Source organism: Anguilla rostrata, chromosome 6 (genome assembly GCF_018555375.3).
Source record: "Anguilla rostrata isolate EN2019 chromosome 6, ASM1855537v3, whole genome shotgun sequence".
In the NCBI taxonomy this organism is placed as follows: Eukaryota; Metazoa; Chordata; class Actinopteri; order Anguilliformes; family Anguillidae; genus Anguilla; species Anguilla rostrata.
Genome location: NC_057938.1, coordinates 23,005,788 through 23,031,760, shown reverse-complemented (window position 1 = coordinate 23,031,760; position 25,973 = coordinate 23,005,788). Strand labels below are relative to the sequence as shown.

Here is a 25,973-nt window from a genome sequence, read left to right as displayed (position 1 = left end):
AGGAGCAGTAGAAAAGGCAGATCTTTCACCGTGCTCAGAAGGCCTGCTACAAAAACGTACAAAATCAATCTGTTAAATGTTTTAAAACAAAACGTAGCAAATCAACCAGACAGTTCTATTCTATTTAAAGGAGTCCATTTTGTACATTTTTGTAACGGACAGCTTCAGAAATGTTTGGCATAAGATTTGTTTAACTACCTAAAAAAGTAAAAACTGAAAAACTACTGCTCTCATTAGCATTCCGAGGAGAGTCGCGTCTAAATCAGCATCCTGCTTGCGTATGGCTGCTCAGACAGAGATGAAAATGGGAAGAAATTAAAAAAAGCTTACAAATAAAAAAATAGCCGGAGGGTGGACAGACACACGTTTGACATTTACTTCCTGTGACGCCAACTAATGAATACCCGTCTGAATATAATAACAGCAAAGGTTAAGCGATTTATGCCCTTCCTGTTTTATGTTGGCCCTTTTGGCCAATCAGATTAAGCTCACGTTCCCTCCTTCCAGAAGACTCCTGTTCAGAGGTTGTTTGAGCCTGGCCTACTCAGAGCAACCAGCAGTGATGCTCTGGGCATTCCTTACACATCCCAGTCTCTATCATTCTCCTCTGCAGGAGCTGATCTCTGTTCCTTCACTTCCTCGTTTGTTACCTGTTTATTTAGAAATGCCCACTTTTTTGTATTCAAGTGATTCCTTTGATAAGTAGAGACTCATTACAGAAGGATAACACTACTCAACAGTCACTGCTCAGTGGGAGGTACATCCAGGACTTTAAAAGGAAAGTTTTAACCACAATCACTATAATCACTGTTTAATGGCAGGGTATGCAAGTGCGCAATTTAAATGCTTTAAATGCTTTTTTGTGATAAATAGCAGCGCAACTAAAATCCAGAGTACACAAAAACTGTTCTTCTTCTGATTGTTAGGATGAATTTAGGCATTGAGATGCATGCGGTGTGCGTGCATGCATGTGTGCAATTGACTATGTGTAATTATTTAGTTCAAGCATTCTCGAGTGTTTATATTTGGAGACTGGATTTTGGGCATTTGTTGAACCTGCTGTTGGAGTGAACCTGCTGTTGGAGACTGGGAAGGCATAAATAGGTAACCATGTCCCTCTCAGAGCCTAATGCCACACTCTGAAGTCATTGTGGTGCAAACACTGAGTCTAGATCATGATGCAGCCATTCATCAGAGATAAATGCTTTCAGGTGGCAGGAGCCAGATATCTGCAGAGCAGGAGGGAATGTATCACAGAGACAGATTAGCTCCTGTGTTACCCGGGAGAAACACAGAAATAAGCACAGTCCACAGCACTGAAAGGAAGACACAAGATGGGAGACCTATGGAGAGGGAGCAGCTTTACCTTTGGCCAGCCTTTCCAGCCTTTTGCCGTGCTCTGGGGGAACGGCGTACCTGCGGAAAGACGGGAGATTAATGCCACACAAAAGAGAGGGAAGAAAAGGAGGAGGAAAATCACAAAGAGGAGTTGTCGAAGGAGATGTGTGCGAGTGTGTGTGTGTGTGTGTCTGTGTGTGCGTGTGTGTGTGTGTGTGTGTGTGCACCTTTCAGTTCTGTATTGATATGCATAATGAAGCTAGCATACCCAACAGGTCACCACTGGATTGTCGAACTGGATCCATTTAAATACTGCCCCATGCATTTGTTGTAGATATTTAGAGAAGTTTCTGCTGACCTGCCAACTACAATGGGATTCACAGAATACAGGGTTCAATGTGTACTCTGAGATAAAGCAAGAAAATATGAACATCCTAAAAGCAGTTTGTACAACAAAGTTATGTTTCCAGTGGTTGTATATATGAACACATTAGTTTTATAACTGCAATATCAGTTTTTATATTGTGCCAGTAGTTCTATCCTTCTCCGGTTGTATGCGCCAGAGGAAATGGTTTCAACGGAAAATAAGATTAAATGTTATTTTCAAAGCATAATCAGGTAATATACAGACCTACAATCTCTAGAGGTAAGCCACAGCCGTACAAGCAGCTTTGCAGTTACCTGAAATGTATTTTCTTGCTTGCACTACAAACACCAAAAGCCCCAATACCAGCCACAGTAAAGCCGTCAGAAACTTCTGTAAATACCTGAAATATCCTTCATTGCACATAGAAGACAATCCGGGCCAATCAAAAACACACTAAAACTGAAATTATACAAACAACTCCAAAGCCAGGCATTGCCATCTGGTGGTGGAAACAGGTACTACCCATAGGCAGAACATGAAGTACTTCCCTGGGGTGGCCGTCAGGCAGGCTCGCTCAAAATGAAATAGGTGAAATTTTAAATCTTTCAGCTCCATCACGTCAAGGCACTTGGTGTAGTAATTCTCCTCATCACTCCTGAGCAACATCTGCCTGCATTAGCGGCACAGTTCTCCAGCACAATAACTGGAGCTGATGGTCACTGTTGACTTTGGAGGACACGCCAAAAGTGTGACCTCCTGACCAGAAGAAATCACAGTAATAGGACAGTTTGTGCTTTCAAAATTTAGAGTAAAATGAAGTAAAAAAATTTTTTTTTTTAAAACACTTAATAAATAAATATAAATAAATATCATTAAAAAATATTATTTTTATAATATTATTATAAAAATATTAAAATATCACTTTTTAATAATTCCTTTGTGCTAATGAGTACAAATATTTTAGTGGAAGCATGTAATCACTGCTTCATACACTTGAAACAATCAATCCTGAATAATCATTTAGAATGCTTTCTGGCCTATACTACAAATCTGATACCTCTACACCCTCTTCATAATTTCATAAGAAAGGAGTGCTGTGACTCCTTTCTTGTGAAATTATGAGGAGGGTGTAGAGGTATCAATATTAATCAGCTGAATTGAGTGGAATGACACATTGTACCTTTAATGTATAACTTATATTGTAATTACGTAGGCTACAAATAGTAAATATATTTTTTATGTAGTAATATCAGAGAGAAACTTAAAGTGTGACATGAGTGCAAACTGGTTCAAGGACAAGCCAGTGCCCCATGAGAACCATGGATTATTACACCGCAAATACTCTACCTGTCAGAATAGCAGGGTATTGACAAGTGTAAGTAGTACTTTCACAGCCTGTAGTTCTTTCCTCAACACAAAGAAGCAGGCCCTCCTGAAGCAACTTTTTAAGCAATCGACACATTGCAGTACCCCGTCCACCTAAAATAATCATCACATTACCACAGCAGCATCCCATATGAGGCAGCGAGAGTGCAAGCTTTTGTTGTTGTCCAGCGATACCACACAAGCAACACCTGATTCAAGGAATGAACCAATCACGCCCTTCAGTCAATACCTTGATTAGATCAATCAGACATTTTAGAAAAAACCTGTACCCGCATGAGCCATATTCTGATAAAAACCTGCCTTCAAGTCTCCTGATGTTCCACCATCGCACGGGAAAATGTGACGCATCACCAAAGAGCACACTCGGTAGTCGAGGGGAGGACAAAGGGAGGGAGAGGAATTATTTTAATTGTACCACTCTGTGCAGTCAAAATCTAAAAACAATGGAGACGCTTGTTGCAGCTTCTTATGTTCGGCAATGCAGTTCTTTCTGATTGTATATCGAAGGAAATAGGGTAATGTGGATGCAGTAACCACCTGGCTATGAGCAAATATACAATAATAGAATGAACTACTACCACATATACCAATGCACATTAGGTATATTAGCTAGCGGGCTGGTCTGATATGTGGTACTAATATTTGTCATACTTTCAATATCATATATTTTCTAAATTATGACATTAATACCAGTGGAATTAAACTGCTAGTTAACCTGTCTGACTAGTTTGCTGTATGTGACATTAATATTTGTAATAGAGTCTGGCAGCATTTGGACAGTGACACAAAGTTTTGGCTCTGTGCTCAAGCACATTGGACGTGAAATGAAACAATGAATATGAGTCTAAAATGCAGACCATCAGCTTCAATGTTTTATTAATAATAATAATAATGCTCTGAGTATCAGATTTGGTCAGGGGAAGATGGCTCTGAGGAGACTGCGTGTGGCGCCTTTAAAGAGAACACACAGCCTGCAATACTGATTTGTTGTTTAAACGGGTGTGTGAGGCCGTAAAAGAAAACAAACACATAGGCAATAATAGTGGTCTCCAAGGAGTCTTGGAGAAGAAACCGTCGGAAGTGTGGGAAGGTGTGCGCGGAAATAAACACCAGCTCCGCGGATCTCGCAGGCAGCAGATTGTTGCCCTGCTGTCACGACCACGGAGGCACGGTGGTCTCAGAAGGGCTGTACTGAGCACATATGCATGAAGAATAGAAGTCTACCTATCCCCAAAGGTATCATAATTGTGTACAGAGCAAAAATGATTACTAAATCATTACATGTTTAACTGGGTAGCTCAAGAGTACAACAGCAAGTCAAGGCACATCGCTGCCTAGAGATTCTTAATAGCCTATTCTGCATGTTCATTGAAATGAAAATCCAGGTTATTCGACGTCCATATATTCAATTAATGACTATCTGACAGGAGACTGATACAAGACCTCATTAAACATGAGCATCCACCACTATCACAGAGGAACAAAACCACTGCAACCCAATGTGCACCACTTACGCTATTCAATGAGGTATTCATGAAGGATAGAATTTTGCCAAGGAAATATTCACCAATATATTTCATAAAACTTAAGCACTGTTTTAAAGCAATGCAACATGTTTACTTTATTCAAGAAGAGAATGGTCTTTCAAATATCTTGTGTGTGATCAATGTTTGAAATCTTGGCCAGGGTCATCAGAAAGTGTGATGAAGGTCTGCAGCTCTGGTAGTAATGCATAAAAATTTAAAATATAATATAAAAGGTTCCACACTATTTGCTAATCTCTCAACTAGCCTTTGATAGCAATTACCAAATTAAATCAAATAAATATATTTTACACATTAGATAAGTGGGGTGCTTTAACTGTTGATGCACTTCCATTCAGTTTTCAGAGGGCTGGAGAAACTGTTGGATTCTGAAAATTAAACACATTTTACTCAGTCCTCACTTCGCCAACACATTATATAAGAAGCTAATTAATGGTGCAAAGAAGGAATACTCTATTAATTTGAGGAATTTATTTAATTTGTTCTCAGACAACTAATACTTTTCTCTAAAGTGATAAAAATTCACGAAAGTGGCAAATTATTTCTTTTGAAAATACATTATAACGGATAAAAGCTAATTAAAGATTGGATACATTCTAATTGATTAATCACCTACAGCTGAAATCAGCCAAGTTCTAAATGTTCAAAGTGTGTGTACTAGCCTAAACAATTTATGGACTGTGGATTCCCTGGGTTAGGCAGGATTCTTGCAGCAGAGATCACCTTCCTCCAACTCATCTCCTTGTGAGCTCAAACTTATGAGTTGTGGTGTTATTAGAAGCAGCACTTGGCATCATGTGCTTCTGAGTACAGCACAAGCTTATGAGTAGTCTTCCAAATCAATAGCAGGGTATTCAGCAAAGATTGCTGTTATACAAGACCGAGTAGTCCAAACTGAGCAGGAAAGTGGGGGGGGGGGGCAAGCATGAAGAAAAGTTTAGACAAAGCTGGTCCTCAGGTAATGTATGTATATTTTAATGTATAATATATTGACTTATCTATTTTCAAATGAATAATAATAATACTAATAATAACTGTTATTATTATTGTTGTTATAACTTTTATTATTAATATTAATAATAATAATAATAATAATAATAATAATAATCCTTGCATGTATAAAGCTCTTTTCTCACACTCAAAGTACTTTCCAGTGACAAGGGGGAAAATCGCCTCAACCACCACCAATGTGTAGTGCGTACCTGGGTGCTGTACGGCAGCCATTTTGCGGCAGGATGCTCACAGGACATCAGCTGAGGTGGAGAGGGAGAGACCCATTTTCAGCCAATTAAACAGAAGGATGATTAGGCGGCAGGGTGGGAAAGCCAGGACACCTGGGAACCCCCTACTCTCTGTGATGAGCACCATGGGATCTTTAATGACCACAACAAGTCAGGACCTTTAATGTGACATCTGAAAAACCACACCTGCTACAGCACAGTGTGCCCATCACTGCATTGGGGTTTATTTCACCAAAGGGAAGCTTGCTCCCTACTGGCTCACCAACACCATTGCCAGCAGCAACTTGGCTTTCCCAGGAGGTGCTCCATCCAAGTACTAATCAAGCCCACACTTGCTTATCTGCAGCCATTTGGCACAGATAGGGAACATAGCAGCATGGCTGCCTGCATGGCTGTATAGCAAAATCAAAAGTCCTTTTGATATGACACAACATAGCAAGATGAATCAGAGCAGGGCCAAGTTACAAAATTTTATCAAAACATGTAGCATTGTTACATTACATTACATTACAGGCATTTGGCAGACGTTCTTATCCAGAGCGACGTACAATAAAGTGTATAACCATAACCAGGAACAAGTATGACGAAAACCCTAGAGAGAAGTACCGGTCCAAGTACAGGGAACAACCGCATAGTTCAACTTGGACCCTGATGGTTAAACTGATTAACACTAACAACGAGAACGGCAACAACGCAATCTATGGAAAAATAAAAATAAATAAAAATACAATTAGTCGTTAAGACAGGCGCATCAACTAAGTCACCTATGAAACAGCTGCCTAGTTACAACCCTAAGTTTAGTCATTTACAGGGGGGAAGGGAGGGATGGGGAGAGGTGCAGCCTGAAGAGGTGGGTCTTCAGTCGTCGTTTGAAATGGGTCACAGTCTCAGCTGTTCTGACCTCCACAGGGAGGTCATTCCACCATCGTGGGGCCAGAACAGACAGGAGACGTGTTCTGGAAGTGCAGGTGCGAAGAGGGGGAGGTGCGTCCTGAGGTAGCAGAACGGAGGGATCTGGCTGGCATGTAGGGTTTGAATATCTTGTGAAGGTATGCTGGGGCTGATCCCTTGACTGCCTGGTATGCTAGGACCAATGTTTTGAATTTGATGCGAGCTATAACAGGCATCCAGTGGAGGGTAGTGAGCAGGGGAGTTACGTGGGAGTGTCTGGGGAGGTTGAAGACCAGACGAGCCGCAGCATTCTGAATGAGCTGCAGGGATCTGGTGGCAGATGCCGGTAGTCCAGCCAGAAGAGAGTTGCAGTAGTCCAGGCGGGATAGAACCATTGCTTGGACCAGGAGCTGGGTTGAGTAGGTGGTGGAATAGTGATAATATGGAGTCTGTAAAACACACTGGTGAAAATTTGTAAATTGCCAAAATTCTGATATCAATAATTTGGTGAACAGACAAGTGTGTTTTTATATATGTAAGAAACATGTTTTGTATACAGGTGTTAACTCAACTTTTTTTCTCGAGTTTGTGTTAAAAAAATTCTGTTAAGAATGGACTTAACTATTCTGAGTGCCATCTGTGGAAAGTGCTCAAACCTGTAAATTATGAATGCGGGACACAAAATGGCAGGCATACTGATGCATGCATGGCCTCTCCCCTACCCATGTGCCCACCGAGTGGGTCCAACAGTGTTATTTTGCAACACTAGATCCATGTCACCAGACCGTATTGCAATCGCTTTATGAATCTGACAGTAGATCTAAGGGAGGTGTTATGACTTTATTGCCAGCGAGGCTTGAAGAGGATGGAGTCAATTTCATGGTGGCTGCACAAGACAGAAAGGCTGGGTGAGATTTAACATACAGAAATTACCTGGGAAGGTAAATGAAATTCTCTTCTGAAAAAGCGCCGGCAAAAATACTCTGAAGCTGAAAAGACAGTAGGGGTGCAACCATGTAAGACAATTCTATTTGTCAACAGGTGACAGCAAGATATGTCAAGCTGCTTTCCAAGAAGTGGAGGTAAAATACTAGAGAGTGAAATAAATAAAAAGTAGCAGTCTTCCAGCAGTAAAGGTGATTCGAGCAGAGGAGAAAATCATGGCTGACTGAGATACCAAGTACATATAAATCAAACTGATCACTTGTTTTCATGCTGCGCAGCAAAATTAAGCGTTTATACACATTTAGTACAAGTTCTTTTCTAGAATGACTTACACTGACTACATTGTTAAATACAATTAATTTATACAGCTGGATATTTTAACAAAGCGATTCAGGTTAAGCACCTTGCTCGATGACAAAGTATTATATATTATAGATCTTGAAAAGTCACTGCCTGAACTCCGATGCACCATAAAGAAATATAGTGAGGCATAAGGCTACAAATTAAATATGCAAAAGTGTGAAGCAATGGTCCTGGGCACCCCTATTTCAAAAGAAGTTAAAGTGGCTTACACATGGAAATGGGACGCGAACAGAATTAAGTACCTGGAGACAGTAATACCTAAGAACACAAAGCTACTGTATAAATTTAACTATGAGTCCTTGGAGGAACAAATGCAGCAAGACCTGAAGCGGTGTGGCATAGTGTTCTTATCACTGAGTGATAGAATAAATGCCATAAGAATGAATGCGCTTCCCCACTGCTAGTCTTCATTCCAGACAATTCGCCTGCACTCAACAAATACTTTCAAAAGCTGGGACAGAACGTTGAACAAATATACGTGGGATGGTAAAAAAAAAAAAAGAAACCCAGACGAAATGAAGACACTTAAACTGGCCAAAGAGTGGGTCTCACTTTCCCCAATCTAATAAATTACTACTATGCAACCCAACTACAAGCGGTGCATTATGACTAAACAAAAATTCTGAAACCAGATGGAGGTAAATTGAAATGTCTATGTGTAAATATTCAATAAAAATAATACCCTTTTCTGTAAGAAAACAAGGCTACAGGATATCAATAATACATGGACTAGAAGTACTTTGAAGATATGGGGCCGAATCTGTAGAAATATTGCTGCAACTAAGGACATAATAAGTATTGCGTGAGATAAAAAATGATCCTGATTTCACCCCAAACATGACAATTGTATCTTCTGAATTACTTAGGCAGCAATACCATTTACAACACTTTCATAGATACCCACAAGTGAGGAATTACACTGAATATAAGACAACAGAGAGAAAATTAAGCAGTGATTTTCATCTGTTGGTGCAGTTCTTGGTGAAGAATTATAACCGAGAAAGAGTTCCTCATCATCTCTTCTTTTTTTTTAACTGCAAAGACAAGACGCTTCAGTCATATAACATAACTCACACTCTCACTTTCAAAAAATTGGCTTTTTTTGGGTCTCATTCGGTTAAGGCACCATGCTGTGGTAAATGGATGTGCCTGACAGTCTAGGATCGAATTCGGACTGCACCAGTGCCGACTGTGGCTGGTAGCTCTGCATGGTGACATGCAATTGCTAATTAGGCTACATCGCCCAGGGTATAGGAGGGTTCAGTTGGTCAGGCGTCTATGTTTGTTGCTAGTGGATCAGGTGTTGGTGGACTGTATGCTGAAGCTGCATATGAAAGGTCTTTCTTTGACTCAGTTCTATGTGAATTCTTGGCTGTGGGCTGTGATGTGAAAAGAATGGCAACACCATGCGTTTTGGAGGAGAACTGCAGATCTCTACACCGTACTGAATTGGCAGTGCTGTTAGCGCATGAACATGCCTTTGGGCATTCCAAATTTGTGTGGGAATGGGACACGTTCAGCCCCAAGTTGGGTGCCAATAATAATTTTAATAAAACATTATCATCACCGTAGGGAAAATGAGTAAAATTAGAAGAAATGTAAAGACGCCAATGAAAGTATTTTTTAAAGTACCACGCTCAAGGGTGCAAAATCTCACCTGAGAATTGAACCTTTAGCCTTGGAGTTTCAGGCCCAATTACCAAACCATTATACTCCATCCACACCCTGCTATATAATGCATAATGAGTGTGTCCACAGATCCCCCAGCAGATACTTTAATAAGCAGATAAAAACACAGAATCGTTATCATTTTCATACTGCCCTGGCAGAAAATAAACATAAAACTCAAACTTCAAAAACATCAAACATGACATTTTCGTCTGATTTTGTAGAGGGGGTGAATTTTGAAAATATAGAACAGAAATGTTGATCAAACAAGGAAGATGTGAATGATGCAAACAAACTAAACTAGTTTAAACGAATAAGCAGCCCTGCTGTGCTGTTTCTGTGTAGCCCTTTCATTTTATTACATCACATCAGGACCCATGCAGTGTAGCTCTGGGGTGAGCTGTAGCTCATATGAGTAGTAATAAAATTATCACCCAAACTCAGATTTGTTGATTAGAACTTTGCTTATGTGAACACCTAAGTTTCTTTCAGTGAAACTTTTTTCATTGTAAAAAAAAAAAAGTAACTCACATACACAAAGCTTTCAATTGCCGTACACCAGCACATAAAACAAGTGTAGGAAAATTAGTAGAAATCAGCTTTTTTTAATTGGCTGCTTTCATGAAATGTATAGGCTGGTAGCAACCTAGCTCAGATTTGGCTTTCCAACTGTCCACACCAACATCATTTTGGTTTTCAGGTCAAGTCTTAAACACCAACTGTCTGAGCCATGAAACAATCTGATGAAGAGTTTACAAGTGAAAGATCAGAAGCACATTTTTTAAATGACTTTTTTGTTGCCTGTCTCTATTAGTAATACCTATCATGGGTTTCAACACAAGCAAATACTGATCATTGAAGAAAAACATTAAAAATAATTTCCATCTGGAAACAAATTGTACATTGCAACTGACATGATGTTATGAGTCAGGGAGGTGCGGGATGGCTTGTAATCTAGTTTGTATTGATTAGGACAACTGCGTCCCTTGGCAAGAACTGAACTGCATTGCTTCAGTATATAACTATAAATCAATATAAAGTATTCCAAAATTGTGAAATCAGCATTGGATACAAACTGCTAACTGCCTGTAATGTAATGTAATGTTATTGGCTGTAAGTACATTTAAATAGATACTATTTTTGGTAGAAGTACATATTGAAAAATAGGGAGAATCAAAATGAAATTAAGCTATGCTTCCTCTTACCCAGAGTAGTATCTGTACATTCAGATAGTTTTGCTGAAATATGATGAGTTATAGACATTTGCTGCAGCTCAACCTGATAAAATGCCCCTAGCAGGCCCATCTTCGCATGGCCTCAAAACGCCAAAAATTTACATTCAAAAATTCAACAGAAAAGTCTCTTTCCAAATATAATCCCACGGTTTCTCAAAAACATCCACAGAGCTTAATTTGGTACACTGGTCCCAAGACAAGGGTCCCAAGCACACTTCGCATTCAACCAAGAAATGGTGAAATAACCTCAAAATGACAGTTTTTTCATGGCCATCTCAGTCTCCGGACTTGGACCCAACTGAAAATATGTGATTTCAAGGGAAATCCACAAGTACAGAACAAAAGATCTCATTAGGATCTTGAAAGATTCTGTATGAGCTATGTTCACCAAGCTCATAAAAAACACTATAGAAGATGAATCAGTGGTGTTTTCCTTGTGAAGAAGTGTGCACAATACACTGAAAACAGGGGCGTGAATATTTTTGACACCTATTTTTTGAGGAAATAAATGTTGAAAAGTTAGATTTTGGTTTTGGTGTTTTAATCAATATTAAAAGTAGAATATTTTCCTCATGTCTGAGAATTGAAATATAACTTCAGCACTTTATAGTATTATTTCATACACATTTATCCCATATGTTTTTTTCATCTTTCATCATGGGTGTGAATAATTTAGGAGGGCAGAGTAGGCAAACAGCTTCACTAATATTTACAAATACACAAAATCTCTTGTACATCAACACAATAAATCACTTTCTCTCAAAAAAAGAAGGGGCAACAGCAAAATCCAATTCTGTTCAGTTTTTTTAAGGTGAAGTGGGAGCAAGACAAATGCCTTTTAATTTACAATCATTTATCTTCCCCTCTTCCCACCGAGTGCTTTGTGATTCTCACACTGAGTAATAGAGGAGTTGTACTCAGTATAATGAAATGTCCAGTTTCATAAAGGCTGACACCGGCTGAGCTGCTATTTCTAATGAGAATTCAAAGGACACACTCTGAGCTGGCAGTACACAAACACACACACACACACACACACACACACAGAAAGGGGTACACCGTGAATGAAGAGCCTGCCCGATGCTATGTATAAAAATGATCAAGTGCATCTGCATTCAAAGAAAGAGAGCGTGCGCAGTATTGGGATGTGCCCCGACGCCTACATCCACAGACAACAAAACAGACTTGGATCTTCCTACAGCGGCTGATACGGATGCTCTCAACAGGAAGGAAGAACACCAAAAGGTAAAAGGAAAAAGCTATGCGCCAGGCATCAAGGGCAGTGACGTCAGACCACCGAGAGAGAGAGGCGCCACGAACACCATCTCAGCAATAACGAGCCACCGCATCAAGCCACTCACAGACAAACAGTGCCCTGCAAATCACAAATCCCAAACCTCAACAGCAAACACTGTTTGCAAAAGCCAATAAATTGGAGGTAAAAGAAGACAATAAGGTAGTAGCAACAGTGAAAGTGCTGACAGTACACAGCTATATCATTAGATTTCCCTGGTTAGGCTTGAACAGCATGCAGTGCCCTGCCTTCGGGCTGTCACATTCTGTTAGCGTCATCATCATCACTACTGTACTGTCACCTCGGTTGGCTAATCTAGACATCTCATGATTATAACCCATATCCCTTCATTTACTGTATCATGTAGTTTTATTTTCTGAGAAACATTTAGAATCACCTCGCATAAATCTGAAGTTATGATGTGGGAACAGCAGTGTGCTGTTGGGGGGGAGGGGAGGGGGGATGGTGGGTATTAACTCCAAGGACAAGAATAAAATGTGTGAGAGAGAGAAAAATTTTCACTGCTGCCTCTCTCTTCACAAGTCACAAGGCACGAAGAACGCCAGCCTCTCAGTGAGCCTGTGACCATGCGTCCTCTCTATGTGTGACTGTGAAATGTGGGTTGTACTAACAGCCTCTCTCTCTCATTCTCTCTCTCTCTCCCTCTCTCTATCTGTCTCTCTCTCTCTCTCGTTAGGAGCCATTAGTGCCACAGCGCCTTAAGGGTGCAAAGTTCTGGGGGGTTCAGGTGGAAGGTTACCCCACTCCCTTAGAGGCACCTGCATTGGAAAATAGTTCATGGGGCCCTGGTGACAAATGGCTACCAAACACACGTTCAGGCAGGGGTCACAAATGAGTGCCCTTTTTGTCATGTGTGTGAGACAGTTCCACGTGTTTTTTTCTGAATGTTGTAATGCTGCTGATGTTTTGTCTTTGTTGCATGTAATATGGGACAGGGTGGGTGTTGCTTTCAGGATTTTGGATCCTGCGTACTCTGTGCACTATAAAGCCAAATGTATTTTGTCGAGTTTCATTTTGTGGCAGGTTAAAGTGGCAAAATGGCTGGTGTGCAGGAATAAACTGAGGGGTGCTGAGGTGACTCATCTCGTTGTAATGCTGAGAGGGATGGTTTTTGCACACCACAAGGTTGAGTACGCCTATTTTATGATTAGGAATGATGGCAGGGCTTTAAGAGCGCATGGGGTTCGGGAGGGGCCATTTGCACTGTTGGGGTAGACGGTTTGAGAATGTTGTTTAGAAATGATTTTTTTTTTTTTTCATTCTTTCTTGTCACCTACGTTGGGTGGTGGTGGTGGTGTGTGTGTGCACGCGTGCATGGGCTTGTGTGGGCGAAGTGTTAGGGTCAGAGGGTGACGGGACTGGGTACCCTCTTTGTCCTGATTCTAAGTTGATATTGTAACTAGATATTTCATTAAAGAACATCAAAACATTGGGGCTCTGTCACCTGGAAACACACTGACAGCATCATTACTCATAACCTTGGTCTATACAGAAAACACTAACATGGCAAACAAACCATCTTGTTTCCTTACGGCTGTACAGGTTTCTTTTTTGCTCAGTTTTGCTTTGCAGTAGTTTCTGGTTATTGGGAACAGCAGCACTGTTGTCAAGTTGTGCTCAGCGGCATATATGACTCATACCATTAGCTGTAACTACTTTTATCCTGGGCAGATGCCACTCAATAAAGCTTTTGAATTTTGTCTCACATAAATTGGTTTACATTTGGCTCTGCTGCCCTCCAGTGATCACCAGCAGCGGTACACACACTGAAATTCACATACGCCCTTCAAGTGAGTTCCTGTTATATTACTAAACCAAAATTCAATACAAGGAGCAAAAAGAGACTGCATTCATTTAAATATTTTCAGACATACAGACGGGTGACAAATTAAAGTAAAAGCCTGAATAAATGAGTAGAGAAACATAACAAATGCAGATGCTTCCATACAGGTGCACTGCATGATGAGCAGGCCCCATTAACCTTGATTTTGGATCAAGGTAGTAAGAGGAAAAGATCTAAGTGACTTCGAAAGAGGGTTCATTATTGGGGCACAGATGGCAGGAGCTTCAGTCACAAAAACTACTCTAATGGCCAGTGTTTCAATAGGAACAGTAACTGAAGTCACATCTCCTTTTATATCTATGGGAAAGACACCAGTACATAGGGAAAGAAATTGTCGAGAGCGTACATTCCGTGATCGTGATGCGCGTGCATTAGTGTGATATGTAAGGGAAAACAGAAGAGCAGCTCTTCCTCAGGTGACTGAAAATGTCAACGCAGGACGTGATCAGACTAGGTTGGAAAGAACAGTCAGTCGACTACATAGAGATGGGTTATTAAAATAGGGTGGCATTGTATAAACCCCTCATTACAAAGACGAATGCACAATCGAGAGTTTAGCGGTACATAAACCACAGGCACTGGTCAGATGAGTTATCCTTCATCATAATCATGACAAGTGGGCAAGTACATGTGTGGCGTATACCAAGAGAACGGTACAGGCCTGAATGCTTGACCCCTAAAGTGAGGGGGTCCAGTGGCTCTGTTATGTTGTGGGGGGCATTTTCCTGGCATGGTTTGGGTCCATTTGTCCCCTTATAGAAAAGAGTCACTGCGAACCACTGAATGGTTTTATGAGTATGAAAATGACCTGAATCACACGCTATGGCCTTCGTCGTCACCAGATCTCAACACAATGGAGCACATATGGGAGATTTTGGACTGACGTGTTAGCGCTCTCCACCATCATCATCAAAACGGAGTGTGGCGCAGTGGGTAAGGAACTGCGCTTGTAACCGAAAGGTCGCAGGTTCGAATCCCGGGTAAGGACACTGCCGTTGTACCCTTGAGCAAGGTACTTAACCTGCATTGCTTCAGTATATATCCAGCTGTATAAATGGATACAATGTAAAGTGCTACGTAAAAGTTGTGTAAGTCGCTCTGGATAAGAGCGTCTGCTAAATGCCTATAATGTAATGTAATGTAATGTAAAAAACACCAAATGAGAGAATATCTTTTAGTGTTCCATCCCTCCTGTAGAGTTCCAGAGACTTGTAGAGTCTATGCCAAGATGCACTGAAGCTGTTCTCACGGCTCGTGGTAGCCCAACACCTTACTAAGACACCTTATGTTGGTTTCTCCTTTAATTTGTCACCCATCCGTACATACTTATAGTACTCTACTGCCCTCTGGTGGCCTCTCAGTCTCTCCTTGATGCTTACACCATGGTTTGCCAAAGGGGGTGACCACTTATCTTTACCTGATCTTTACATTGTTTAATGCTGCAATAGAAATAATTACTTAAAATTATCATTTATTCCCAATTTTTAATTCAACAAAATGGGGCAACATTGGAAGGGAGAGAACACTTTTTCACTTTTCTGTGTGTGAGGAAAGAGTGATATAAAACCAGCTGAGGAAAGTTAGGCAAAGCAGAAGAGCACAGATGCACCAGGTATGGCGTCACCAAAGTCCAGGTAATGTCACTCACCAGGACTTGGGCTCGCCAAAGTGCAGGTAGTTGATACTGTAGAGGTCCATGTCCTCTGTGTGCCAGGCGAAAGTGGTCTTCCACATACCAAAGTACAAGTAGGGCGTGTTGACCCCCTCGATGACAATGCCGCTCTCCTGCTCCACCATGTCCAGCACGGTGTTCAGGTGGCCAATATTCCACTCTGCCACATCCTAAAACACAGTGGGGACCACAGACTGCCTGTTATCCTAACTAGACTTCCATTTTCATGCCCTTGCTTTAATGGCTTACAACATAGTCCAAACCAAGGTGAGAGGCTTGACTTGATACAAAATAGTCAGAAATAAGAAATCTAATATTATAAATGATTTTTACAATATTATTTATAATATTTTATTTATAAATAATTGTGGAGACTCTTAATTTCATTGAAGAGTCTCCACAGTACAAAACCCTTCAAATATAGGTGCATTAGGATGGTGGAGTGCGTCTTCTTGAGGTCAACAGACTCACCGGGTCATACAGAGAGCCACTGATATCGGCCCCATAGATGGGCGACACAAAGGTCAGGTTTCTCCAGTACTTCCTCTCAAGGTCAAGAAAGCCCTGGTGCGGAGGGGTGCAGTACCTGCCAGGGCGGGAAGCAGAAACATGAACAGGAAGAAAGGGTCCTTCATAGAACCTTTACTTCCCGTATGAAGGGTCCTTCATAGAACCTTTACTTCCCGTATGAAAGGTCCTTCATAGAACCTTTACTTCCCGTATGAGGGGTCCTTCATAGAACCTTTACTCCCCATATGAAGGGTCCTTCATAGAACCTTTACTCCCCATATGAAGGGTCCTTCATAGAACCTTTACTCCCCATATGAAGGGTCCTTCATAGAACCTTTACTCCCCATATGAAGGGTCCTTCATAGAACCTTTACTTCCTGTATGAAGAGCCCATTCACAGACCCCTACATTTAACTTCCCTCAGAGGGAAAGGGCCCTTCATAGACTCCTACATTTAACTTCCCTCAAGGAGAGATGGCCCTTCACAGACCCCTACATTTAACTTCCCTCCGAGGGAATGGGCCCTTCACAGACCCCTACATTTAACTTCCCTCAGAGGGAATGGGCCCTTCACAGACCCCTACATTTAACTTCCCTCAGAGGGAATGGGCCCTTCACAGACTCCTACATTTAACTTCCCTCAGAGGGAATGGGCCCTTCACAGACCCCTACATTTAACTTCCCTCAGAGGGAAAGAGCCCTTCACAGACTCCTGCTTTACTTCCCTCAAGGAGAAAGGGCCCTTACAATAAAAAAATAAGCAATTGACAGATTTTAACAGAAGTGCCTTACAAAAGGTGCCCTTCACAGGCTTCGACTGTAACTTCCTTCAGGGAGAAAACACCCTTCACAAAAATACCTACGTTTCAATTCAGCTGTAAATGCTGATTAAAACCCATTCATCCATTCTTTTTTCCATATTCCTCAGGGCCTCCACTAACTGAAGAAATAATGGTAGAGTGCTTTTATGAAAGAAAAAAAACTCATTGCACCCCTAAGCGATCATTTCACCTGTTTTCTGTATGAAACGAAGGACCAGGCAGATGGCAACACTGCTGATCGGAGACAACCGCCAGAAGCTAGCTGCAATTCCGTCTCTTCCGACCTCACCCCCAAGCACACCCCCCCCCCCATCAGTCTGCGCACTCCCCTCCATCCTTCCCTTTCCGCCTGCACCACCCTCCCCCTCCACCCCAATCCCCACAACTGCAACCCCAGTACCCCTTTCTCCCTACGGTGCTCACTTTGGGCTGTTAGCCAGTTTGCGGTACTCTCCGACGGTCATGGCCTTCTTCTGGATGTTGTACTGCGTGAAGAGGCCGGACTGGCCCGTCACCACCTGCATGATGGGCACCGGGATCACCATCTCCTCGACGGACTCGTAGGACCGGCGCGGCTTCCACTCCTTCGGTGGGATCACCTGCAGGGGTCAGGGAGAGAGCGAGGGACAATTCACAGCCCGTTCTCTCCATTACTGCACCCATGCTGTAGAGCTGCGGTATAGAGGTGGAAAATCCAGGTTCAGACAGTAAAAGGCCTCCCCCAGTCTTTTGCTCCAATCACCTGCATTTGCTAATTAGCACAATTCTTCAGCCAGGAGGTAGAAATAATTAGTACATTCAGCTGGCTGAGTTCACTGGAGGAAGAAACACATCAAAGTACCAAAATGACTGTGATCACGCGTAAATTGGGTGTGTAAATTGGGTGCTCCAAATAAAGAAATGAATCAAAGAAAAAGAAGACTCCACACACCAAAAGACTTAAAGCGATGTCTTTTAATTGAAGACTTACAACAGACATTCAAGCACTGCACTTTCTCCAGTGTGAAGAGGTATCGTCTGGTGCGTGGAGCCTTCTTTTTATTTGGAGGAAACACATGACAAGGCTTTCACTTTCTGACACCTGGACTTTCCACCTCTGGGGTGATAATGCACATGTGGTTGTGTTGTAAAGGTTTGGCTGTTGTAGGGGTGTGTGTGTGCTGAAAAGGCGTGGCTGTGCTCTAGTGGTATGGCGATGCACGGCTCTTCAACACAGCTCGATACACCCAGAGGCCCAGGACTCATCGACGCCAGGGAGAGGGGCGCCTGCACATACGTACTTTGGCCAAGCCGGCAAGGTGAGCCCCTCGAGCCTCAATGTAAGCAATGTACTTCCCAAAGTCCCGGAACTCTTCCATAGTGGGTCGGAATGTCATCACATCACAAGCCGGGTTCTGACTCACAGGCCAGTCCAGTGGCATGGTGGCAGGCCGTTCTGAATGAACAGGGGAAGGCAACAAAGAAAATGAAGATGTGATAAAGAAAACTAATTTCAAGTGCAAACAAATGGTAAATGGACTGCATTTGTATAGCACTTTTATCCAAAGCGCTTTACAATTGATGTCTCTCATTCACCCATTCAGACACCAATGGTGTCAGCTCGTTGGGAGCAATTAGGGGTTAGGTGTCTTGCTCATGGACACTTCGACACGCCCAGGGTGGGGGATAGAACCGGCAACCCTCCGACTGCCAGTCAACCGCTCTTACCTCCTGAGCTATGAACAAAATTCATGAGGCCCAAATTTATCTCAAGCGAACCCTTTGATGGTTAAGTATGATCAGGCCCAACATCAGCATTGAGACAATGAATGGTTCCTTACTTCATATGACATGCATATTGGCATTTAACTCCAATTAGCCAAAAGCAAACTTTCCAAAGTAGAATAATGCAGAGGACAAAAACCTATTTTAATCACCTATTTTAAACCTTCATCTCCTATGGGACTCTCACCTCCACAAAGCTCAGTTGCTGCAAGTCAGGCTGGCAAGGCCCCACAGGGGTACAACTCAAAGACCTGAGGTAAGTACTAAGAGCTCAGCCTAAATAACAAACAAAAAAATAACCGAATGACTACATAACAAATAAATAAAATAACTGATTCAATTAGATAATTAAGAGATTAAATAACTAACCAACAAATGAAATATCTATATCATCAACTAGACAACTTAATAACTGAAATTTAAAAACATTTAGGATGGTAAAATAATTTGTAGACTATGAGGTCACTCAGTTTTAATGGAACTTAAGTTAGCAAGTTATTAATCAGTTCTGAAAAACCAAATCTACCAAATCCAGACCTGGTGGGACAAAAGGCTAAACGTAGTAAAATTTACAAGACTATTTTTAACAGACGGACAGCAGGTACATGGAACGCAAACAATTGTTTACTTTTTCTGCACTGGCCACGGAGTTGCAAGCAATTTGAGAATGAGTCACTTGTGTGCTTCACTGTCATCAAACACTAAATTGATATTTGACTGGACAATCAGCTTGTGCACATCATCATTTTTAATGTCCCACTTTTTTCACATACCCCAGAATTCATCTTTAGAATTAGAATTAGGCCTAATACAATATAATGCAATCAGTACTGAAGTTGCTCTAAGCATTCAGTTATTGCATCATTTTTGTTACGTTTTTCAGTTGCTGTCACAAGGACACGGCGGGGCACTCTGAGCGTAATAGCTGTGTAGGTTACATATAACTGAGTACTTTCTAAGAACATTGTGACAGGAAAATGCAGTAGTACTACATTTAGTACTACTACTAATTAGTAATACTAAGTGGTGAATAGTAGTAAGTAAATAGCTAAGCTATCAGAAAATCTCAGAAGTGGATGCAGCATAAACAGAAAACATGCATTAGGCAAACCAACTGGCACTTTCTGTTGTTTCCCCATTGCACTCCCATTGCAACTCACTTCCAGGTGTGTATCCAAATACAGAAAGAGATAGTTTTGTTGTTCTGCACAGATAATGCCCTGTTTTAACCCTTGTTTTTAGTTTGATTAGTTTTAAACACCAGTAAAAACAATTCTGAGAGAATTCTGAGAGGCTATATTTCATAACCAGTGACTAAACCACTGTAAATCCGGTTCTTGTTTTGTGTTTCTATTTGTTGTTCATCATCTCTATTTGCTTTATGTCTTTATAGCCTATATGGTTTCTTTGCTTATAAGATGAAAAATCATTCTGCAGAAAAACTTTGTTTCATTTAAATTTTTCAGATGAGCTTGATTTCTGTCTCTTATGCCTTCATTCGAGTGAAGATAAAATAAACGCATCTTTATCATCAAAAAATGAATGGCACGCTCATTGTTATATGTAGGCTACTCTATCACAGATAATGGCAGCGATTAACCATTAACTGTATATTGCTTTTATTGTTTGGAATTGAAATAAATGTAATACATAGAGTAATTCTGCATAAGTTCTATTTCTGTATTTCTTTAAAATCCCAATAATATCCTGGGTATAGCCTACCTGACCCGATTCACAAGTAGGCTACTTACAAGTAAACAGAACGCAAGGTTTAATGCGGAATTTAATTACATATACATGTTGGACACCAGGTGGCGATGGCTTTAATTTGTGTTCCAATACAGCAGAGGTAACCAACCCTGGAGATCTGCCACCCTGTAGGTTTTCATTTCAATCCTAATTTGACACACCTGACTCTATTAACTAGCAGCTCAACAATATCTCTAGCTGTTGAATGAGGTGTGCTTTGTTTGGGTTGGAATGAAAACCTACAGAACAGTAGATCTCCAGGAACACCAGGATAGTTAGCACTGCAATAGGGTTTCATGGGTCATAGTCTTATTCGAGTTATTGACTGTTCTATTACACATTCCCAGCATGACAAAGGATAGCATTCAATTTTTTTTCTTTCAATGTTTTAATTTTGTTTATTTAACCAAGCCACTGTGCCAGAACACATACTATGTGAATTGTTTTAAGATAATGTAAATGACAGTTTGTTGCCATTTTACTAACCTACAAGAAATAATCTTGATATGACTTTGTGTAATAGCCCTTATAGAATCTGCAGCTCAGAGACAGTTGAATCACTCAGGACTAGTGACCACAGCACATTACATTACAGTACATTACAGGCATTTGGCAGACGCTCTTATCCAGAGCGACGTACAACAAAGTGTATAACCATAACCAGGAACAACTATGACGAAAACCCTAGAGAGAAGTACCGGTCCAAGTGCAGGGAACAACCGCATAGTTCAACTTGGACCCTGAAGGCTAAACTGATTAACACTAACACAAACGAAAACAGCAACAACGCAGTCTATGGAAAAATACAAGCAGTAGTTAAGACAGGTGCATTAACTAAATCACCTACGAAACAGCTACCTAGTTACAACCCTAAGCTTACGGTCATTTAAGAGATTACAGGGAGGTAGGGAGGGATGGGGAGAGGTACAGCCTGAAGAGGTGAGTCTTCAGTCGTCGCTTGAAACGGGTCAGTGTCTCAGCTGTTCTGACCTCCACCCGGAGGTCATTCCACCATCGTGGGGCAAGAACAGCACAGTTGCAGCTTATGTTAGGCAGGTTAAAACCATGTCCTCAAGCTCTACAATTTTTAACTTCAGATGAATTTAAGTTACAAAGATGTCTAGCCTGCAAAACTGTGAATGCAAAGAGGAGCAAATTCAAAAGAATAAATCTTGATTTGCAGAGTAAATACATTCCAAAAAAAGGTAAACCATTATTTAAAAAACAGAGCACACAGCACATGAACACCTTCACAGGACAATTTGAGATGAAAGAAGGGATTTTACAAACTGTGTAAAAAACATAGTCCCGAGAGAAATAATATATAGTATACGGTAACCTGTGCCAAGGCTAAAAAAAGAAACAAGTGGCTACAAAGCTCTCTGAAATGCATATGGTTTAAGATTCAATAAGTAAGCATATTCAGCCATTTGTGCCTACGCGTACCAATACTTCAGTAGAAGGGAAAGTTATAGAAAAGGTTAAATACATTAAAAAGCTCTGATTTAGAATAAAAGCATATTGCTCATATTGTAAATGTCTACCTTGTTGGAAGCTACTCCAGAGAAAAGGTCACAAATATGCCTTTTACAACATACTGATAAAAGCAAGCGGAAGTACATAGTAAAACATTTTAAATGTAAAAAAAGAAATTGTAACTGTAGGAGGGGTCATATTTCAGCAAGGTGCTGTGGAACGTCCCACAAGAACTGGTGTTGGGACTTCTTCCTTTTTTGCATAAATTATCTTGTTTCATTAGTACCAAATATATTTGCAGATGACACAAAACTTGGGGGTTACCAAGAAGATTGGAATCTACTGAGGTAATCCAAAACAATTTAAATTGAATCCAGAACCGGACATGGCAAGGTACATTTAATATAGCATCGTCATAAATAGTAGGCTAATTTTCTCTAAAGCATGTGACCCACAGGGATTTAAACTTGCATTACAATCAATATCCTTGTTGGGGTTCCCATAAGCACTGGATTAGCACAATGACCAATGACTAATGACTAAACTAAATTAGATTGACATTTAAAATAAACAGCCATCAACTACCTAACCAGTAATAAGAGCAAATTGTCAACAGGAAAAGTGAGAGCTTTGAGCGGCAGATAATTGGTCTAAAATATCACATGGATGGCTGTGTTGGCTGCATCCTGTCTCCTCGTCTGATTGAGCAGACAAACATACCGTCTTCTCTCTGTTCTTTTCTTTTTTGTAGCACTAAATAAAATAAAGCAACTTTGCAATAATCACCATCTATCTGTTGAGGTTTAAACAGAAAGTTCTAAGGTTCAGACCCACTAATAAAAACTCCCACCAGAGCCATGCAAAATAAGCTGGGGCAGTTGGTAATAGGCCTATACTGTGTAGTGCCATTCCCAGTAGGATAGGAATTTATATGTCAGATTTGTGACCCAGGAGATGGATATCACATCAAATACTCCAGTGCTGTCAGAGCACAAAGAATTATTGAGTGACAAGGATTTAGGGGCACATCTCACTTATTCACAAAACATGGGAAAAGCCTCATTGAAATGGTCTGCTAGTTTTAGAGTACAAAAACCAGACTAGATTAAATGTATTTTTCAGTTGAGCAACTAAAAAATCCAAACACTGGCTCAGCAGACACACAGCACACTTTAAACAATAAATATCCAATGTGTCCGAACATTCAGAGAAGTTGTGGAGAAAATGAAATATATTACAACTACAGTACAATCAAAAAGAAACCAGATTTCTTTCAACCTGTTTCACTGTTCTCGATTCCAAGATTTGACAAAAACTCTTATTCCAAACTTATGTCGTCAACCTATGATATGCATATCTACCTACAGCTACATAATACTAAACTGGTCTTTGTTTTCAGGCTTCAGTAGCAAATCCAGTTAAATAAATAAATAAATGCAAATGATAGTGTGTATTCCAGTCATCAGATCAGTTGCATAAATATTTAAATAATATTTATATTCATTCTGTAAAGCCTGTTTACAAAGGCTACGAAAGCCACTGAACAAGATTACAATTTGAGCAGAACTACAAAATATATACCCACTGATGGCGCGAGCTGAACATGCAGTTGGGTACGGATTGAAATGGAAATAGACTTTACTAAAAGTTGCTCAAGCTTTCAAATTTATCAACTGACCAAATTATCATGTAACGTTATGTGATTTTTGTAAAATACCAAAATTATCTTCAAGTGCATTGACAGAATCAAATTAGACGGTCGTCCCTTGATCTCAGTATTTTGAGTCAATAGCCTACACGTTTTGAAAGCAAATACATCTGAAATGGTAACTGAGATGTGTCGCGCCGTAAAATTCACTTAAAATTTGAAGTCATGGTCAAACTTCCCGAATCTGGGTCGATTTTCTCTAGCAAGTATGGATAGTAAACCGCTGCTAAATTATGTTGCACTTGGCTCAGGAGACCCACTAAAAAACTACTAAAAAACCTACGAAGGCTAGCCAACAAGCTAGTTATGCCAATTATATAGGAATGCGTTAGCAGGACACATGGTTTTTGACAGCTGTTGCTAACCATCCCTTCATCTTTCTGGATGCACTTCCAGGAGTCCATATAGGTTATGTCAGCAAAGTAATTATTGTTTATATTCCATTTTCTAAGTATATAGAGATTATATGAGAAAATGGATATGCTAATATGGAATAGGGAACGGTGGCATATTGGCCAAAAAGTTCTGCCTCATCTAACCTACCGTGCTTTAAACCTAAACTTTGGTCAATGTAAATAGTGCAGTTGCGATTAACATTTTTCACATGGAAACACCTGCAATCACTGGCGTTAAATTAATTAACCACGGAGCTAGCAGACTATAAAACTGTACTGACCAGTCAGCTAGCGTTCCTTTCGATAACGTTGGTGGCTGTCGCCCCATTAGCAATTCCGTCACTCTTTGGTTCCCTTGTTTTAAAAACGAAAAACCAGAAAATTGCCGTGTTGCGTGAAATAACGCTTGAGTGGGTAGACTTAGTGGATTTTTAGGGATGAAAATTAGCTAGCAATCACAATTTTAGCATGTTTTAAAAGGCAATCATTTGTTTCCCTAATGCAAAAAGTCATAACACTATGTCGAATGCAAACAAAGCAGGTGTAAATAGATTCGGAAATTAATAAACATTTTCTTCTGCACTCTAAAGCGTGCAGGGCGTATGGTTTTACCTTTAATTGTGGAAATTATCCTGTGTTCTTAACCTTTATTGTAGTATTCAATTTTGTCGCGCGCCTTGCATCCCTTACGTTAAAAATAATTTGCATGTAACGCTTGGCATCACGCCTACTCATTTGGTCATTGGTTAGACATTCTTTAATGGACTACACTAGGTGTTTGGCTTGCATATAATCAGTCACAAACACGTACAAGATGGGATATTGGCTCAGCCCAATTCTTGTATTTGTACATTCCAAAGAATCTTAAAACCTCTAAAGCCAGTGAGATTATGCGCCTCCCCAACAAAAGCGTTGATGGAGCTGGATGCTAAATGTTGTGCGCCCTTGCAGCATGTCAGTTTTAGCAGAAGGGGAACTCAGCCGACTGTTTCATCACTGGAAATAATGTTTAGCGTGCAAGACTCTGGCAGCAGACCTGGAGTTCATTGTTCGTTCTTGGCTTGCTATAAATGCAATCTTAGTTATATGCGTCTGTATTGTGCAAATCATTTGACACGAAATATTTTATTTAAAGCAAATATATACCATAAAGTTTTCAGAATAAATATCGATGGCAAAACCATTTGCATTGCAACAAAAAATATTAATACCATTTTCGACTGCATGTTGAAATTTTTGCTGCAGGTTGAACACAATACTACGGAGAGGAGTAGGTAATGGGTCTCTATTGGCCAGTATAGACAGTTTGCCTACACTCCACTGGTCGTTCCTACGCGTGACTGTAGAAGTCAATGGGCAGTTTGCAACAGGTCAAATAAGTTCACGCCTAGGGTTTACGTAGAACTTTGTTAGCCAAATCTACGTTGTCGGAGCAATCTTACAAATGCCTGCTCTTCTAAATGCTTTCAGTTTAAGAATCTGTGCGATTGGTGATTTCCGAATTTGTGTTTCCTTTCCACACTGATGTCATTTTATTTTTTTCCCTTTGCCATCAATATATGACTTCAACTTTTAAGGTGTATTTTTGCTTTCAAAAATATATATTTTTAACGCAGTGTCAAAGGTCGCTGGTTACAGTGTGATAAGTTAGATGCAATCACACAAACTGTTTAAAACACAGCCACATTTTGAAAACACACCACTGCCACGCACCATTCTGCAATAACTCTTTAACAGGAGTG

The 25,973-nt window shown here is 40.6% G+C and overlaps 1 protein-coding gene across 5 annotated transcripts in view; it reads right to left on the bottom strand.

Moving 5' to 3' along the window:
- The window catches only part of LOC135256855 (lysine-specific demethylase 4B-like), a 47,262-nt gene extending 22,288 nt beyond the window's left edge, over window positions 1-24,974 (bottom strand). The window contains exons 1-6 of one of the 5 annotated variants that reach the window (XM_064339058.1): window positions 24,844-24,974; window positions 18,420-18,574; window positions 17,563-17,738; window positions 16,280-16,394; window positions 15,785-15,978; window positions 1,367-1,416 (exon numbers count right to left, since the gene is read on the bottom strand). In XM_064339058.1, coding sequence (XP_064195128.1) covers window positions 1,367-1,416; window positions 15,785-15,978; window positions 16,280-16,394; window positions 17,563-17,738; window positions 18,420-18,560 — 676 coding nt within the window. In that variant the 5' untranslated portion in view covers window positions 18,561-18,574; window positions 24,844-24,974. Of the gene's footprint in view, window positions 1-1,366; window positions 1,417-5,849; window positions 5,889-15,784; window positions 15,979-16,279; window positions 16,395-17,562; window positions 17,739-18,419; window positions 18,575-23,709; window positions 23,755-24,512; window positions 24,819-24,843 lie in introns of those variants that run through there. The other 4 variants (XM_064339060.1, XM_064339059.1, XM_064339062.1 and 1 more) reach the window with 4 other exon arrangements.
- Window positions 24,975-25,973: the final 999 nt, after the last annotated feature.